This window comes from Populus nigra, chromosome 5, assembly GCF_951802175.1.
Source record: "Populus nigra chromosome 5, ddPopNigr1.1, whole genome shotgun sequence".
Lineage (NCBI taxonomy): Eukaryota > Viridiplantae > Streptophyta > Magnoliopsida > Malpighiales > Salicaceae > Populus > Populus nigra.
Genome location: NC_084856.1, coordinates 16,547,019 through 16,566,016, shown reverse-complemented (window position 1 = coordinate 16,566,016; position 18,998 = coordinate 16,547,019). Strand labels below are relative to the sequence as shown.

The following is an 18,998-nucleotide window of genomic DNA, read 5'->3' as shown; positions in this document are numbered from 1 at the left end:
TTAATTTGAAAGAAGAAATAAAACGTTATTGAAAATAATGAAGGATATAGATCAAAGAAAGTTATCCGCTAGATACATTTTAATGATTAAAATAATCAATTTTTATGTTAAAGACTTTTATTGAAGTTTGATAATTATATGTTTTTTTGAACACGTGCCCAAAAGCATATCAAGGTCCATTTAGAATTTTTTTTATTTAGTTGATTTTCAAATTTTATGAGGATTTTGGGTTGAAAAGTAATATTTGATGGTTTTTATGGTGTTCTAAAATTGTTTTCATATAAAATTGACTTGAAAATTGAGTTTTAAAGGTGAAAAATTTAGATTATAATTTTTTATAATTGAAAAATATTACAGAATATGATTTATTGTATATTAAAAAAAAAAGAGTCATCCACTTTTGATAAAAAATATTAAAAAAACCTAGTTATGTACTTGATTTTTTTTTTTAATTAACATGAGCTTTTTCATATTAAAAAGGAGTTGTTTGTTTTTTCAGTTCATCCAGGTTGCATGAACATGCTAAATTGATTTTAGGTCATATTTTTTAATATGATTTAAAAAACTTTATACTAAAAAATATATTAGTAATGTTTAAATATTATTTTTTTTACATTAAAAATAAAATTAATCTAACTCGTATCATGTGCTTTAAAAGATCTAAAATTCAAATTTCAAGAACATGAGTTAGAACTTTAGATGAATTTAATTTATCATCTAAGATTATTAATCAATCAATAATTTTTTCACAAATCATTATGAATATGTTTCGTCACAAAATTAAAATGATGTTATCACGCGATGGAATCGCCATTTAATAATTCTAGTCAATGACACTTTAAATTATGCTGTAGAATGACTACCTAAAACTGTTTAATTTTAAAGATCCATCCTTTTATTAAATTAAATAATACACAAATTCTCATATTGCTAAAGCAGCAATCAAGAATTTGAAACTTCTTTCAATAATTATGAACTGTCATCAATTATTGCTTTCAATGAAACAGAAATATGTTCAATTAGAACATAATAAAAACCAACTACGGCTGTAGAACGCAAAATATTCTCAATTCCCAAGAGCAGCCAGCAGCGCAGCAGCAACCCAAGTTGCTAATTATTGTGTGCAATGCCCGCCCACCACTCCTCCCAATCAAGTAAAGTTAGTAGCTGTACACATTTTCCTTGCTATAGAAACTGTGCTGCTTCACATTTTGAAGTAAATCCAAACTTGGGTGTGTTGTATTTCCTGTATACTCCAGTGAGTTTCCCTGTCCCTGCCCTCTGGTGGAAACCAACCATTAACCTTGAACATTCTCTGTCAGCATGCATGAAACTAAAGTCATTAGCAAGCCAAGGATGAGATAAACGACTTCAACAAAGAAACTCACAAGAGCTGCTCTTCTGAGTAGTTGCTATGCCATTCACAGGTTCTATTCCAATCTTTGAAACCATAGATAGTGCACTGAGCGGTATAGATGGCTGAGGCTGCTAACAATGATGGTGGGAACTTAAGCATCTCATACTCCACAAGTGAAAGCTCAATCAAGAAGAAGGACAGCAGCTCAAGCTGTTCTCAAGTCATAAATGACACAATTGTCAGGGCAAAACATATATAATTTCAAGTTCTTTTCAAATATCGATCTTTCACTAGTAAATTACTGGCAAAATGTGCTAACCTTCTTATCAGACTGGGCAGCCTTGAGGAACCTTTGCATGAAAACATATGGTGTAGGAAATGACATGTTAAATTGCAATTTGTTAAGCATCAAATTTTCCTGCAAAAGAAGAGATTATTGCCACTCACTTTCGGGAGCTTGTAAAACTTTAAAAACACTGGCATTTTTACAGGGAACAACACTTACCATTTCGAGGACTTCTTTCCTAGCATACGCTTTATCAGATATAAGAATTAAATCTCCCACTACTGGAACAGAAACCTCCTCGTATTTGCATGCTAAGAGCATAGCAACTAAGCCAACCAACTGAAGCTTTTTTCTCATTACCGTTTGCTGGGATAGAAATCTATCTATCAGATTAACAGTTAGAAACAATGTCTCCTTCATTAGGTCAAACTTGTCATGCACCTGTTGATTAAAAAACATGGTCATTCACAAACATTTGATCCAAGTACAGCACATTACCAACTTGGTAAAACTTTATATATATACCTCAATCAGCCAGTCAATTAGGATGGCTCTCATCTTCTCATTAATGTCAGCTTGTTGCATCATATAGTTCGGCGATACACAGCTACAATTCTGCACAGATTTAAGTTGTCTAGTAATCAAATTTAAACAGAAATTGAAGATTTTTTTTCACAATTGAAGATATATGTCAAGCACTTAACAAGACTTCACAAAAAAAGCTAAGTAACTAACGTGTTAGATCAAAAATTGAATTCAGAAGCATTAGCCACGGAATACAACTCTGATCAATTCACGATAAAAGCATTTTTGTATTTAGAACAATTGTGCACATTCTATCTCTCTCAATCTTTAAACCTGCCATTTAAGGTAGATCACAAAGAAGCTAAGTAATTAATGTGTTTGATAAAAGCTTGAATTCAGAAGCTTTAGCTACCGAAAATAATATCTCCATTGAATTCTCGATGCTTTAGCTACCGAAAATAATATCTCCAATGAATTCTCGATCAAGGCATTTTATTATTTAGACCAATTGTGCACATTCTATCACTCTCATTCCTTACCCCTATTATTTAAGGTACATAGAAATACTTCTAGTTTTTAACCACTAGACCAAATGCTTCCTAGATTCAATTCTAGAAACCCTAAGATCATCTCTCATTCCTTACCCCTATTATTTAAGGTACATAGAAATACTTCTAGTTTTTAACCACTAGACCAAATGCTTCCTAGATTCAATTCTAGAAACCCTAAGATCATCTCTCATTCCTTACCCCTATTGTTTAAGGTACATAGAAATACTTCTAGTTTTTAACCACTAGACCAAATGCTTCCTAGATTCAAGTCTAGAAACCCTAAGATCATCTCATTGAATTCAGAAGCATTTGCTACCAAAAAATATCTCAATCCTTAACCCTATTATTTGAATCTAGGAACTCTTGAAGTCTGTATTTCAAGGATAGCGATATTCAAATCTAGGAACTCCTCAAGGCCTCAACCTTTGAGTCTTTCATCGCTAAACCTATGTTTCGTTGGAAAATAAATGAACTTAACTACATGAAATGTACTTTTATCAACCTTCCATATCAAAATTAATCTTCTAATTGATATACACAGCATAAACATTCCAAAATCTTATTTTCCAAGTTGAGTTTACCTCCATTTTTCTGTAGTACGCATGCAAATCTTCAACATAGTCAACAACTGCAAGTGGGTTCTTTGCATCACAATCATCAATATTCAAAATTGGTTCTTCAATTATATCCTCCATTTCAACCTCCTCCTGATAGCAAATCAATTATAGGTTTTAAAATTAAAACATTTTCCTAATGGGACTTGAAATAGTTAGAGAGGAAAATTGAATACCATTTTGTTCATTTCATCAGGCCTTGCTTCTGTCTGCTCTAAGAACATTGGTACTGGTTGGTCTGCGGTAAATGCCTTGTTTTCTTCCACATCAACAAATATGCAATCTCCAAAGTCATTTGTTCTTTGAACCGATGGCTTCTGCTTCTTAAGTTCCTGTTAATATTAATAAATTAGCATCGTTATCTTTAAAAAAATAAAGAAGATCATCACATATAAATGCAAATCCATTTTCTACCTGGTGGCAATACTGCTGTGTACCTGACAATTGAGCAGCGAACTTCCTGTAAAGTGGTCAAAATGTCAAGATCAAAATTTTCCGAGTAAATATTAGATCTATTGGGTTGCTAAACTCTGGAAAAACTAACAAAAAGGGTTTAAATCTGATTTTTTGTTGTTGTGTTAATCTGTTACTATTAGTCTAAAACTCAACAGAAAAAAGTAGTAGCTCTAGCTGTAAGTAGCTTATTAAAAAAAAGAGCTCGTACTGTACGTGCAGTGTTGTTTTCTCTTATAAGATCCAGGATTCAAATTTGTGTTTCTTTTCTCTTTCCTACATTTTCTCACCAACCAAACAACACAGAAAAAAATTAAACGAAAAGAGTTGTTGTAGAAACCTTGTAACGGGTCGATGTTCTTCACAAACACCATGGTTTCTGCCCACAAAAAAAAAAACAAACCCATTTTTTTAAAAAAGAAAAATGAACAAAACAATCAACAGAACACCAATACTGAAACTTAAAAATTCATATCAAGAAAAGAGAAATTACTCTTGCAATCCTCTCTTGTTAACAACGCAAGGGTATGCTTGTTGTCCTCCAACAAAATTCTGATTCAACACACTCAAAGCTCTCCTGTTCTGCCTATTAATCTGCTGTCCAAACTTTCTGTTACCCATCTCTAATCCTTAACATTATTTAAAAAAAAAACAAAAACCCATGTTAGATCTTGAAAAAACATCCCATCTTTGATGTTCAGAACCAATAAAGCTCACTACTTTACCTTGAAAATCTGTGGGTTTGATGGTGAGATTAAGACTGTTCCCATTAGATACATCCATTTTGTTAATGAAAAAACAATTAATCACACCAAACTATTAAGAACCAACAAAAGCAAACCCTCGTCTCTTCCCTTCTCCTTTAAAGATTTGACACTAATAAGTGCATTTAAAAGAAGAGGCTGGAATATTGCACTGGAATCTACAACCTCAGATAGAGAAATAAAAGAAGAGAGGTTTGTGTAGCCAACCCTTTTTTTCAAAACTAACGGCTAGTGAAATATGACCGTTGGATTAGGGATAGGCAAAAAAAGGGCTTGCTTTCTTTCTTTGTTTGTCTGAACAACGGTCATTTTCTGGTTGTCAATGCATGTGGGTTTGCCACATCTGATTTCAAATTATTAGAGTTTTTTAGGCTTATGATTGATTGATTGATTGTGGTTGGGTCTGTATGGTTTGCTGGCTCCTAGAGGCTCTTGCCCACTTGGGGCTTCTTGTAGGGTCAAGTTGACTTGGGACTCTCCTGGGTAATTGGGTCCTTTAATGGTAGGGCTAATACACACACACCCATAGGATCTCGCAAGTTTAGCACTCGGAGGAGCCATGAGTACCCTTTTGATTTTTGCGTTTGTCATCATTTGTGCATGTCTTTTAGAGCCTTTCAATTTTTACTTGCGAATGTTATGGGTAAATCATGGAAGGTGAGAGGTGGAGGTGATGAGGGATAATGCTAATTTTATCGAATTCGGGATCTAATAAGATTTTTACTTCATTTGACTGGTGGAGCTGGAATTTTCGGGATTCTGAAATGGGATTTGGTAAAATTGTTCAATAATAATGATCAAACATCAAACATTCATGTGAAATTGATGATAGTTTGCATTAGATAAGAAATATGTTAGCAATGATCGATTGTGTAGTTCGAGTAGTTCAATCGCATGTGTAAAATATTAGACGAGTTTGGCTCTCCGTAAACTAATCACAACAAAATAATCAAGTGAGATGCATCAAACATTAACGACAATCTTTGATATGCTATAAATTTGGATTCCCAATAAAGCACATTAGTGTCCTAAAAGATTTTTTAGGAGCTTGTCCGGGTTTTAAAAATATTTTTTAAAAATTTAAATTTATTTTATTTTAAACTAATATTTTTTTAGTATTTTTAAAAATTAAATATTATATATACATTTTAAAAATTAAAAAATATTATTTTAATATATTTTTAAATAAAAAACATTTAAAAAAACAACTATTACTATACTCCCAAACATCTCAAGAACTAGATTGTAAGAAACAATAAGAACTAAGAGAATATTTAAAAATATCGTAGTAATTACTTTTTAAATTATTTTTTATTTTGAAATGTATTAAAATAATATTTTTATTTTTAATATTAGCATTAAAATAATTTAAAAATACTAAAAAAAATTAATTTAAAAAAAAATTAATTTTTTAAAAAAAAACTCAAAAAACAAATAATCATTTACCATCCTAAAACGACGAGAGATTATGCTACATTCTTGTGACGGTTGCTCACATATTATACTCAAATAGACGGATTGACAAACAAGTGAAGCAGCATTCTTTTGATGGCCATCAACTCCTAACCAAGTATACAACAGAAATTCCCAAACCTAAAGAATTACATGGTTAGCTTGAGCTAGCTACTCATTTTGGCTCTTAACCTTCCCGAAACATAACCTAATACAAACCATATAGAAATACTTTGCCTGTTAAGATGACCACTGAAGCCGACAATTGTAATTCTTTCTAAATTATGAAACAAAAGAATACTACAAAACTGGATGATGTTACAACGACAATAAGCCAATGTAACCTGGGACAAGCTACCATCAGCCCCTTTTACAGCAGACCTGCAGTGACAAGGAAATTGTGCCTGATAGCAAAAGACATCCACTAACTTGTGCCAGTCATTTGTTAGTTACATGGCAATGCCTTCCCCCAGTGCTACATGTATCTTGCAATAAAACGGGCACCATCACTTGAAGAGACTGGATAGACAAGACTTGACACTTTTTTCCTTGACCATCTCCTGCAATACAGGAGGCCTATCGTTTTTCTCTCCCCCCTTAATTTTCTCATCCTCACTTGGATTACACTTCCTAATTACATTAAATGGCTCTTTCGTTTCTTTATAACATAACTCCTGGTGCTTTACCTTCTCTAACATCTTCCTATGCTTCTTAGCCCTATGCCGGTGCTCCTCATTGCCAACAGCCACTTGCTTTTTATCACTCTCCTGCAGTGGGGAATGAAATTTCTCCTCGGAAACCTGACTTGTGTCAACTACCTTCCGCTGCATCTTAGCTTTCTCCATGGGTGCATCTTTCAAAACTAACTCTTCCTTCATGCTATTTATTGTTTCTTTATAGCATAACTTGTGGTGCTTCACCTTCTCTACCATCTTCCTATGCTTCTTAGCCTTACGCTGGTGCTCCTCATTGCCAACAGCCACTTGCTTTTTATCACTCTCCTGCAGTGGGGAATGAAATTTCTCCTCAGAAACCTGCCTTGTGTCAACCACCTTCCGCAGCTCCTTAGCTATCTCCATGGGTGTATCTTGCAAAACTACCTCTTCCTTCATACTATTTATCGTTTCTTTATAACATAACTCGTGGCGCTTCACCTTCTCTACCATCTTCCTATGCTTCTTAGCCCTATGCTGGTGCTCCTCATCGCCAACAGCCACTTGCTTTTTATCACTCTCCTGCAGTGGTGAACATAATTTCTCCTCTACCTTCCGCTGCTTCTTAGCTATCTCCATGGATGCATCTTTCAAAACTACCTCTTGCTTCATGCTATTAATGTTCTGTTCTGAAGAGCATTTCATCTTTACCTTTTCCTTCTGCTTCCCTTTCTCTATCTTTTGTTCATCAAATGATAATAGAACATGTTCTTTCACCTTCTTGACCACACGTCCATCCTTTGCCAGATCAGAAAGTGTTGGCTCGTGATTCTCCTTGACGACTTTTAACTCCTCCTTGATAATCTCCTTTCCTCCTTGAACAAGCCCACCACTCAAAGTTTTCAAAATAACCTTGCCCAGGACAAATCTAGTCTCATACAGATCCCCTTTCACAAGCAGATCATAGTCAATCTTGAAACTCTCTCTTCTATAGTCACAAGATTGCATATGAAAAAGAAGACCAGCATGTTCACCTATTTTCTTTGATACAAACACCTGTAGCACCAAACAAAGAGTTTTACTCAACAAAGAAAACAATGCAGATTATATATAATGAGGAATTGCTTAGTTGAGAAGGTTTTCATTCAAGTGACCATTGCACAAATTATACATATCCAGAGACTCACAAAGCAGGAAAAAAATGGCAGGACTAAATCATGTAGCAAAACTCTCCACACTGAGAAATGGCAGTTAGTGTCATTATGTTGTTGGCAAGGTCAGAAAGCCCATTTTATCAATTCCTCCAAATTCTAAACATGCAGCGTTCCTAACATTAAATATAACATAGATACGGTATTTGGAACAATAAAGGGTGGATTTATTCTATGAACCAAGAAAATGCCAGTGGCTTGATTATTCAACTACGAGTGTAGGACATCTGGTTACCTAATTCAGAGAGGATAATTGATTCATGTCCTGTCAGGTATCATCTTTAATCCAATTCATAAGTTCAACGCACTTGGTTATTTCCTAAATATATTAATGTCTGACATTCATGCCTGCGCTTGTAAAGCTATACACATTTGCATGTTATGGTAAACAAGATACTAATTTTAAGCATTAGTATGACAGTCCACACATCAATTCTAATCATTTGCATCTGACACTAAAAGCAAGATGAAGATTGTGATGGTAAAAGACATCAACTATGCAGATTAGCTTATTCTGCTAGTTTCTATTAATTCAGAAGAGTGGCAAGGGCAGTGTATGATGGAAGGTTTAAAGGGCCTCAGGCAAAAAAAAACCCAAGGATTATTAAGTGCTACAAACTTTATGAAGTTTTAGCAAAACACACACACACACTAAATCATAATATGCACACTTACAAAAACATCGAAGGGGGGGTCCAGGTATCTGGACAGGGATTCAGATAGACTAATTTCATCTGTAAAAGCATTTACAGCATCTTGAACTAAAGATGCTAACTGAGAAACTTCTTCAGCAAGTTTTTCATCTGATTTAATTTCAGAGAACCCAGAGAACTCTGGTACAAATCTCCCTTCCACTTTTGCATTTTCTCTTGCAAATTTAACACCTTCCTGCCATGTTCCACAATATAGTATAGAAGCAAAGGCCCAGATTACAAAAGCATCTTGTGGATTAAGCACTAATGCTTGGTGAAAGGCTAGCAGTCCAACCCTGTTACATATACAAAGCATGATCATCAGCCATGTCCCCAGCAGAAAACCTTAACTGGAAACATATACAAATATGTGCACTACCACACATACTATTCATGTAGTTCAGCATAGAAGAAAAGATAAGATTAGTGGTGTGCTATTTGGACAGGATGGAACCCAATATCACGCACCCATCACTAACATTGTGAATCCTAGAGTGTGAATGAAACCAAGGGTGCATGGGAGTGGACTCACTTGTAAAAGACATTCCCAAACATTAAAGAAAATGTGTATTTCATGAGTGAAAATTGAACTAGACATGATATTGGCATGACCCTACTTTTTCCCTGGCCAGAATCCACCTTAGACCCACCAGAGCAGAGCTAACATAATAATTTCTTTACTTACTGAACAGGATCAATAAAAATAAAAAATAAACTATAATTTCCAAGGCCTTGAACTCATGTACAGATTAAGCATGAATCAGTAACTGGATAGTCCTCTGAACAATAGAATTTATGCTATCAAAATAAGGCGGCAATTTTGAGGAAAGAGCGCAGCATGATAAACCTTCAAATGAAGGTCCAAGAAGTAAAAGGAGATCAGTTTTTTGCAAAGTATTTAAATGAAGATGATTTTTACACTGGATGAGGGGTTTCTCAAACCAATTGCAAAGTAAGATCACATTTCAGCCACTGGCAATGCTGTTGAGTTCTGAGGTTTGATAGCAGGCTCATCCATCTTTGATAGTAAAGTACAGCTAGAACCAGTGGTCATACAAAATCTATAACAGGGCTTGAGCAGCTTCTCGCCTACTTATCTATTTGTTCGCTGTCCCCCTTAAGACTATCTCAAGAGCATTAACCTTGCAAAGACATTTAGGTTCTTTCAATTGACTTCAAGAGCTAATATCCAGACAGGTTATTTATTATATTTTTTTTATTATCACCATCATGTTTTCTCTTTGTGTGCGTGTGTGTGTGTGCAGGATGGATAGAACTTTCCCGAATCTGGATAAATTCAAGGGGAGTGAAATTGGCAGTACAATAACCATATCTTGTGGTGGTGGTGAAGGCAGAACAATTATACTGTCACATTTAGATAGACAATTAATCAGAAAAGGTAAACAGCTGGCTTACCATAGACTGCAATCACAAGGTCGATCACTGCTAACTATTTTATCCAAACTGTATAACAATTTCTGCCAAAAAGAAACAAATTGAAGCAATGAAGAGGATTAAATAAAATTAATTAACGTACTGACAGTTGAACTCATATTAAGCTTGGAGTAACTAGAATTGATTAAGCATACACAAGCAACATAAAGTTTCAAGAGGCTAGATGCTGCTGCTGTGGAAATTGTTATAGTTGAAAGTCACAGGCATCAAGTCCAGTACCTGTCACTTCCTCTACCAGCACGTCACGTGCATGTCAGTAGAGGATGCCATGTATGAAATGGACACAGCCTGTTTGATCTCCACAGAACCAAATCTTCCCCTCATTAGTAAATTCTGGCAGCTCTTGTTTCATTTAATCATCTTTGAGTTGCCATACCCAAAGAAACAAAACTTTTCACTTAAATAATTATTATCAACTTCATGTTTAGCAGACCAGATGACATCCAAAAGAACACAATATGTACAGGTATTAGTCTTGCAGATAGTGAATAATCTCAATCAATTCTATTCAAAACATTATATAATAGTTAATATATATTCCAACAATAATGAATGCTACGGTCTTTCCAAGAGAGAGTCGACATAGCATTCTCCAACAATGACTAAAAAATGTCCATTAATATTTCCAGTAGTTTCCTACATTAATGTGTAATCAATTCCTAGACTTTTTTTTTTTTTTTTGCCATATCCTAGCTAAATCCATACTAGACATACCTTAGAATCATGTTTATCAGTGATAAAATTGCAATTTCATTCTTTTTCATAGTAACTAACCTTATTTTCAGTACTTTCCTATATTATTGCGATCAATTACTAGAATATTACTTTAATCAAATCCTAGACATTCATACACCTTAGAAGCATATTTATCACTGACAAAATTGCAATGTCAATTTTTCTTTCCCATAAAGCTAATCCTACCATCAACATTGTGGAACCCTGAGCAGATACTTCATCAGCCTGTTCGTGAAGGTATGCTGCCTGCAATCAAAACTTGCATTTCAGATACAAGGGTAAATTAGTGACTATAAGAAGAAAATGCAGTAAGTTGGACACTGAAAAGGTACAAACATGAAAGGGAAGAAATATCTTAAGCAGGTGGAATCTCTGGAGCAAAAGGATAGTAGACTCTGCAGCTCCATAGGACAGCATGTAGTTCAGTTCCATCTTTATCCTATCCTGAATAAACAGAGGATGCCATCTTGGTAAGAATATGATGTCGTTGATGAAACTAAATGGCACTTACTGCCTGCAAACCTAAGATGCAGCTACTGAGGACTGGATAAGAAAAGAGTAACAATGCCCAAGAAAACAAGGAAAATATCTCCAGCGCAGAGGCCAAGAAAAACAGGAAAATATCTCCAGCGCAGAGGCCAAGAAAAACTTAGAACCTCTAAACAATAAGATTTCATAGAGAAGTCTTGTTTGAAACTCGAAGTACCTTGTTCAGACTCTTGACGGAAGATTGAAGTTTACATATTGCAGTTTCAGTATCCTTAGAAATTGACAAGCCTAGACGACCTGCAATTCTTATGCCCCGCAAGATTCTAGCTGCATGACAGTTTGCATATACAAGTCCAGTCAGGTTGAAGTTATAGCATATTCAGTGATGAAGATGAAAATTGGAGCTAAACGATCAAATATATAAATTGTGAAAGCAAATACCACAGTCCTCTTGGAATGACAATCGAGCAGGGATTAATGTTTGTAGCTGAGACAATATCAAATGTGAGAAAAAAAAATTTAGCTGAGAAAATTTTCAGTTAACATGATGAATTAGAGAAGTAATCTGAAAGCAGATTTCATTGGTAAATGAAAAGAGAATCACCTTTAGTGACCTTACATCTTCCATTCCATTGGCGTAATCATATATGCGATTCATGAAAGGGTCAAAAAACATACTGCATCCACAATTTAATGAAATATAACAAGTTATTGGCATCAACCAAACTCAGATTCAGATCTTATATGTCATCCTATAACAAATAAATAGAGTGGCTGGAGAGTTTTAGTTGCTATAATAATAAACCATCATGCTAAATTAATTTTAAACTTGATTCTCCCTAAACAATTAGCAAAAGAAAGAAACTACACCTATTAATTGTGAAATCCCGCTGCATACTATTTTTCCAGAGAAGGAAGTCTTTTTCGTCACAGCTCCTTCGCATTTGAGATAAAAGAACCTTTTCTTTTTCCTGACACTGTTGTGCACTTGTCTCAAAACTGGATACCTATAGCCAAAATCATAAAAAAAATTACTGCCAAAAACAAGATAATATATGACCTGCAAAGATAGCAGAATGCTTAAAATGGCCTACATCATGGCTTAAAGAAGGACTTAAATAAACACCAATTGTAATCCCTAAAGGTGCCAACAAACCTCAATTACTGATCCTTTGACATGCACTATGCATATAGGAAATCGTCGTCCAACAATATGAGCACGATGAAACTTCTTTTTTATCTGTAATAAGATATTAAAAAAAGAACAGAAAAATTATGAACATAATCACCCATGTAGTCATAGAAATTCACCAAACAAGAAGAATAAACAATGAAATTAAAACAGCAATATATGACCTGCTGAAGGTTAGCTGTGGTGATCACATCAAAATCTTTAGGTACTCTATTCAAAAGCAAATCTCTCACACATCCACCCACTAAGTATGCTTCAAATCCTGCATATGACAAGTTAATCAAACCACATGTTCATGAAGGATGTATAACATTCATATGAAGCAAGATCAGTATGATGAAGACACAGGCTAAACAACAAAAACCAGAATCAAATAGCACCAGCATCATGATAAATTATTCTGTACAGCCAGTGCAATGCTCACTCCTCTTACATTCAAATGAGGCACGCTTACAGTACCTACCTTCATTCCAACAAGAAAACAAGAGGGTAAGCACAACAGCCTATGCAGTGAAAAATCTCTCCCTTGGCATAGCTAGTGATATGGAGCGTTCTTCAGAATTGAGAAAGTAAATTTTGAACAGCGTAATTAACCCAAAAATCCATTTATTTCAACAATGATCATTTTCAGTTACCAACCACCAAACCACATCAGTCAAAGCATCATAAAAACTACTTAAACATGAACTGGAGGCAAAATAAGAACATTAAAGCTAGACAAAAGCTTAAAGAAACATGGATTACCTCCAACACGCAAAAGTTTCAAAACCGTCCATGGAGCATCAGGAATCATTGAACGAGTTATACCATGATACCTAGCATTCACTTTTCTCCATTTTGATCTATCAACAACATATCCTACACCAATCATCATAAATCAAACCTTATACAATTCAAAACCCCAAATCTTAAACAGAACACAAAAAAACCAGCAGAAATTAACACAAAAACTAATAAACTCCCCTTCACCACCGCATTTATTTGCCCAAACGTTAACAACTTTAAAACACTAACGCGTAAAATAGTAACAAAGATTGAAAAATTTACTCTGTTGAGCGAGAAAATCACGACCCATTTCATGGCAGACTGGTGCGATTAATTCCTCTTTAGTTAAAGTATGGTTGAATCTCTGTAACATCGAATTTCAAAAGAAAAAATAGTAAGAAAATTCATTGTTTACAGATTGTTCGACAAAATGCCTCTACATAAATAAATACAAAAAATAAAGGAATTTGAGATCAGAGAGAGAGAGACCTGTAAAGGGGTGAGAAATTTGAGACGGGAAATTAAGTGTGTTTTGCCTCTCTGGAGTATTGTCATTAAAAGATGGAAAATTATGGCGCCACAGTGTTCGTAATGGTATTATCTTTTGATTTGATTTTGATGATTGTATAAAACATTTCGAGTAAATTATCAGTTAGTCACTGTATAGGTTGCCCGCCTGCGGCTGGCCCAAATTTTTTTCACCAATAGTTTTAGAAGATGCAAGTGTTTTCAAATAAGGAAAAAAAAAACAAGAGATTCAGGTAATTAACTTGATTAAATTTAATAAATATATATAATTTTGATAATACAAATAAAATAATATAACAGTAAAAAAAATTAATAGGGAAAAAAATAAAAAGAGTTTGATTCGAGTCCATCAGATTAGTATATCAAATATGTGATCCAATCATAATATTAAGTAACTCTATCAAAAACAAATTAAATAAAAAAATAAGATACAATTATCAAATAATTCGATGTTAAATGGTAGAAATAAAAAAAATCAAAAAAAGTAATACAAAAAGAAATACAAGTCAACTCGGATTATTTCGTTTGCGACTAATCCATACGAGCATATGATTAAGATAATCTCGTAGATGAAAAAGTAAAATGAAAAAACACATGAAGATTGATTTTCATTAAATCAAATATTGAAGGATGAGATTGTAATTTTTTTTAAAAGAACCTAAAAAAATCAAAGTCTACCCGTGTTAATATTTGAAATCCGTGACCCTTGTCATGAGCTCATGACTAACACTATAAAAGGAAAATCCTAAAAAATAAATAAGTAAGATTCTCAATCATAAAATGTTGAGGGATGAAATTGGAGGGAAAAAATCAATCAAAAAAGAATGTAAAACAAAACAAATAGTAATAAAAAGAATGAAGATCAAATTTAATATGAAAATAAATTGAATTTAAATGCTAATTAAGGGATAAAATTGAAAATAAAATTGAATTAGAAAAATAATAAAAAAATAAATAGAAATTAAAAGAATAATGATCAAATTTGATATAAAAATAAAATAAAATTAAATGATAAGGGACTAAATTGAAGATAAAAATTAATATTTTTTTTTAAATAGCAATCAAAATAATGAAAACCAAATTAGATATAAAAAACCAAATGAAAAGATATTTTTGTATTTTTTTAAGAAGAAGAGAGAGAAAATAGGGAGGACAAAAAAAATTCACTAGAGCCACGTCGTCATTCGGCCGCTAATATACATCATGCCACCGTGAAGATCTCGGTGCACCACTCACAACGTTACCGTGAAAGGCGGTGTTTGGTTGCCAGAAGAGCCCACACACGCCTCCCAAAAGGCACAATTTCTCCCACTTGCTAGCATTTGTAAAACTTAAAATCTTTCTTCACCTAATGACTTTGTGAAGATATTCACTATTTGCTTATATCTAACCACAAACTTAAGAGAGATGTCAATTTTTTTAACATGATCATAAATAAAATAATGTCTAATTTTGATGTGCTTGATCTAAAAGTGTTATATGGGGTTTTTGGTTACATTTATAGCATTGGTGTTATCATAAAATATTATACTATAGTTTAACTTAAAATCAAGTATATTAGTGTTTGCTTAAATATATGGATTCGAAATAAAACTTTTTGATTAGCTCCTTGGTATATGTAGCTTGAATAAAATACATCATCATTTTCTAGTTTGATTGGATGTATGAGAAAGAAGGTAAACTCTTTTATCATACTCATCTCAAGTGCCTTATGCATACAATATTCAAATTCCTTGTATAAAGATTCATTAGTAACATCAAATAAAATATCAATATAAATTTGTAGAATAATTAAATCATGATTTTTATATTTTATAAATAAAGTTAAATCAATTTTACCCATTTTAAACAAATTGTAAATTAAAAAAAATATTTAGTCTATTATACCAAGCTCTAGAAGCTTGTTTAAGACTATACAATGCCTCTTTAAGTTTAAAAACATAGTTTGGAAATTTGTGGCTTTCAAAATTAGAAGGTTTATCAACATAAACGTTTTCTAGGATATAACCATTAAAAAAAAAGGCACTTTCACATCAATTTGAAATTTTTTAAAGAATTTTAAATATGCAAATGCAAGAAACATATGAATAGTCCCATTATTTCCACGGGAGTATAAGTTTCATCATAATCTATTCATTCCTCTTGATTGCATCCTTGGGCAACCAAACGAGTTTTGTTCCAAACAACTTCTCTTGATTCATCAAGTTTGTTGTGAAATACCCGTTTAGTTCTAATAATGGAATTGGAATGACCTTTGAGCTTAGGAACTAATTCTCATACTTGATTTCTTTCATATTAATCAAGCCTTTCTTGCATTGAGAGTATCTAATACTTATCACACAAGGCTTTATTATAATTTTCAGTTTTAGATTAGATATGAAAACAACATTATTGACTTGATTAGTCATGGAGGAAAGCCTTCGATAAGTCACCAATAATTGAACCTTATGAAAGCCCTTTTAGTTTTTAAATTACTTTGGGAAGAATTTGCAAAGGTTGTTATTTATCATGTTGATCATGTTGTTAAGGATTCATTTAAGGTTCTTTCCTTTGATCTTTCTTTCTAGAAGTGTCATCTTTCATTTAGTTTTAACCTATCAAGAATAATATCTACACCAACCTTTTTAACTTTTTGAAGATAAAATGGGTTAGACTTATCAAACACAACATGTATAGATTATTTAACTACTAGAGTTCTATGATTATGTACTTTATAAGCTTTGCTAGTAAAAGAATAACTAAGATATATACCTTCATTGAATTTGGCATCAAACTTTCTGAAACTATCTTTGTTATTCAAAATAAAATATTTTGATCTAAATACATGAAAATAAGGGATATTAGGTTTTCTTTCAACCCAAAGCTCTTATGGAGTTTTATGTAAAATAAGTTAAAGGAAAACCCGATTTAAAACATAACAAAAAGTGTTTATGGCTTCCACCTAACAATATTGGAGAAAATTATATTTACTTAGCATGTTTCTTTCCATTTATTAAAGATGGATGGAAAATCTATCAAATGAATGTCAAATAAGCTTTTCAAAATAGATCTCTTGAAAAAGAAGGTCTACATTAAGCAACTTGTGGGTTATAAAATGAAAGGACATGAAGACATGGTTTTAAAGTTAAACAAAGCCTTGTATGGATTGAAGCAAGCCCCAAGGGCTTGGTATTTTTGTATTGACGGTTATTTTTTGAAGAATGGATTTGTAAAATGCCCTCATGACTATGTTATCTATGTAAAGATAAAAGAGATTGGTGATACTTTTATTGTATGCTTGTATGTGGATGACTTGATCTTTACAAGAAATAATCCAAAGATATTTGGAAACTTGAAACAAGCAATGATCAAGGAGTTTGAGATGATGAATATTGGTATTATGACATATTACTTAGGGACTGAGATCAAGCAAGGAGAAGATGAAATCTTTGTGAAACAAGAGAAGTTTGTAAAAGAGATTCTCAAGAAGTTCAAAATAAAAGATTATGCAAAAGTGAATACTCTTATTGAGTGTGGAGTGAAGATGTCAAAAAATAATGAATGAGAAAAGATAAACTCTACAACATTCAAGAGTCTAGTTGGGATTTTGAAATACTTGACATGCACTTGTCCAGATATTATCTTTGGAGTAGAACTTATAAGCAGATTCATGGAGATATTGACTACAATACATTTTAAAACATTAAAGCGAATCCTTTGGTATATCAAAGGTACTATTTATTTTGGCTCGTTCTATGGATATTCTAATAGCTTTGAACTTATAAGTTATAATGATAGTGATTGGCTGAAGATATGGATGATAAAAAGAGCATCGCAAGTTTTGTTTTTTATATGGGAGACACAACATTTACATGGAGTTTAACAAAGCAACCATAGTCACATTATCAACTTGTGAAGCTGAATATATATTTACTACAATATATGTTTACCTCTTCATATAGCTAAGAAGATTATTGAAAGAGTTGTGAATGTCACACGAGAAGCTTTATGTGGACAACTCATCAACCATTTCTTTAGTTAAGAATCTAGTATTTCATGACAGAAGTAAGCACATTGACATAAGATTCATTACCTTCAAGAGTGCATTACAAATAAGAAAGTTGAAGTCAAGCATGTAAAGACACAAGATCAAGTTGTGAATATTTTTTCAAAACCACTTAAATATGATGTTTTTGCTAAGATAAGAGATATGCTGGGAGTTATAAAGAAATCAAGGTTAATGAGGGATATTGAAAGTAAACTAGAGTTTAGTTTTTCTGAATAATAGAAGAACCGATCTTCTGGTTGAATTAAATGAATCAATCGATTGGTTTAGAAACGATTGGTCAATTAAGATGACATAATACGTTTTTGTTCAGATTTGGATTTTTTTTTGGTAGTTTAATTCCTTGTTTATCTATGACTTGAGGTCTATAAATAGCATTATAATCAGAAGCATAATTATAATGGGTTGAGAAGAATATATAAGAGAAAACATATAATAAGATTGCCTTTCTCTCAAATCTTCTACTTGTTCTTAAGTTTTATATCTTCGTTTTGCTTTCCATAACCTCTTACCACACTTTTTTTCTTTCAACAATGTTTTGTTGCAGCATGGTCATCGTGTTGAAGAGCAGATAGGATGTCTTTTGGTGTGCTTTCTATAGAACCAGAAGCAATGTCATGACATAGGCAATGCTTGTTGGTGTTGGTAGACTGGTTGGAGGAAGCAGTGCACCACTAGCTAAAACAACAATAAGATTCATTTCTATATGTATGGATGTTGCTATAGGCTGTTGAGGTTGTATGTCAAGCTCTTGCTTGGAGTCATTGTCAAAGACATTAACAATAAAGTTATCACATCGATTAGAAGAAGAGATGAATGATCTGAAGCACGGCTAGAAAATTTTATTCTTGTTAAGCTTGCTAAGCATCAGAGGTGCAATGATAGATGGATTGTTGAACTTCCTATCATAAACATAATGGTGTGATGTTGCCCTAAAACAATCCTCGACAGATCTACAAACCATAAGGAAATTTATTACTTCTTCTCCATTAGTCATAACACAATCAACTCGATACTTGTGCCAATGAAAAAGTAGTCAAATAAGCAACGAAAAAGATTAGGGATAAGAGTGAAGTTGAAACCTAAATTAAAGAGTTTGAAAAGATTGAGCTAACCATGAGACATGTAAACCATTGATCGCATCATGATCCCTGTAAATAGGCTACTTTTCAGTTCCACCAAGTTTCTTGTAGTATTCAGGACAACTACAGTGCCACCACCCATTATATAA

General features: G+C 33.1%; 2 protein-coding genes across 2 annotated transcripts; both read right to left on the bottom strand.

The window, feature by feature from the left end:
- Positions 1-872: 872 nt before the first annotated feature.
- Positions 873-4,797, bottom strand: LOC133694001 (G2/mitotic-specific cyclin-2-like). The gene is made up of 11 exons (XM_062115400.1): positions 4,512-4,797; positions 4,280-4,415; positions 4,127-4,165; positions 3,748-3,793; positions 3,510-3,665; positions 3,301-3,426; positions 2,169-2,258; positions 1,863-2,084; positions 1,677-1,775; positions 1,389-1,567; positions 873-1,315 (listed from the first exon to the last, which is right to left on the bottom strand). The coding sequence occupies exons 1-11, from the start codon at positions 4,567-4,569 to the stop codon at positions 1,186-1,188; spliced, it is 1,281 nt and encodes a 426-aa protein (XP_061971384.1). The 5' UTR covers positions 4,570-4,797; the 3' UTR covers positions 873-1,185.
- A 1,271-nt stretch (positions 4,798-6,068) lies between these two features.
- LOC133693163 (uncharacterized) lies at positions 6,069-13,911 on the bottom strand. The gene is made up of 14 exons (XM_062114322.1): positions 13,684-13,911; positions 13,477-13,558; positions 13,174-13,287; positions 12,594-12,691; positions 12,394-12,477; positions 12,108-12,244; positions 11,842-11,914; positions 11,679-11,724; positions 11,455-11,564; positions 11,085-11,192; positions 10,935-10,994; positions 9,975-10,036; positions 8,542-8,854; positions 6,069-7,711 (listed from the first exon to the last, which is right to left on the bottom strand). Exons 1-14 carry the CDS (start codon positions 13,747-13,749, stop codon positions 6,509-6,511), a joined length of 2,556 nt encoding a protein of 851 aa, XP_061970306.1. The 5' UTR covers positions 13,750-13,911; the 3' UTR covers positions 6,069-6,508.
- Between the last annotated feature and the right edge of the window lie 5,087 nt (positions 13,912-18,998).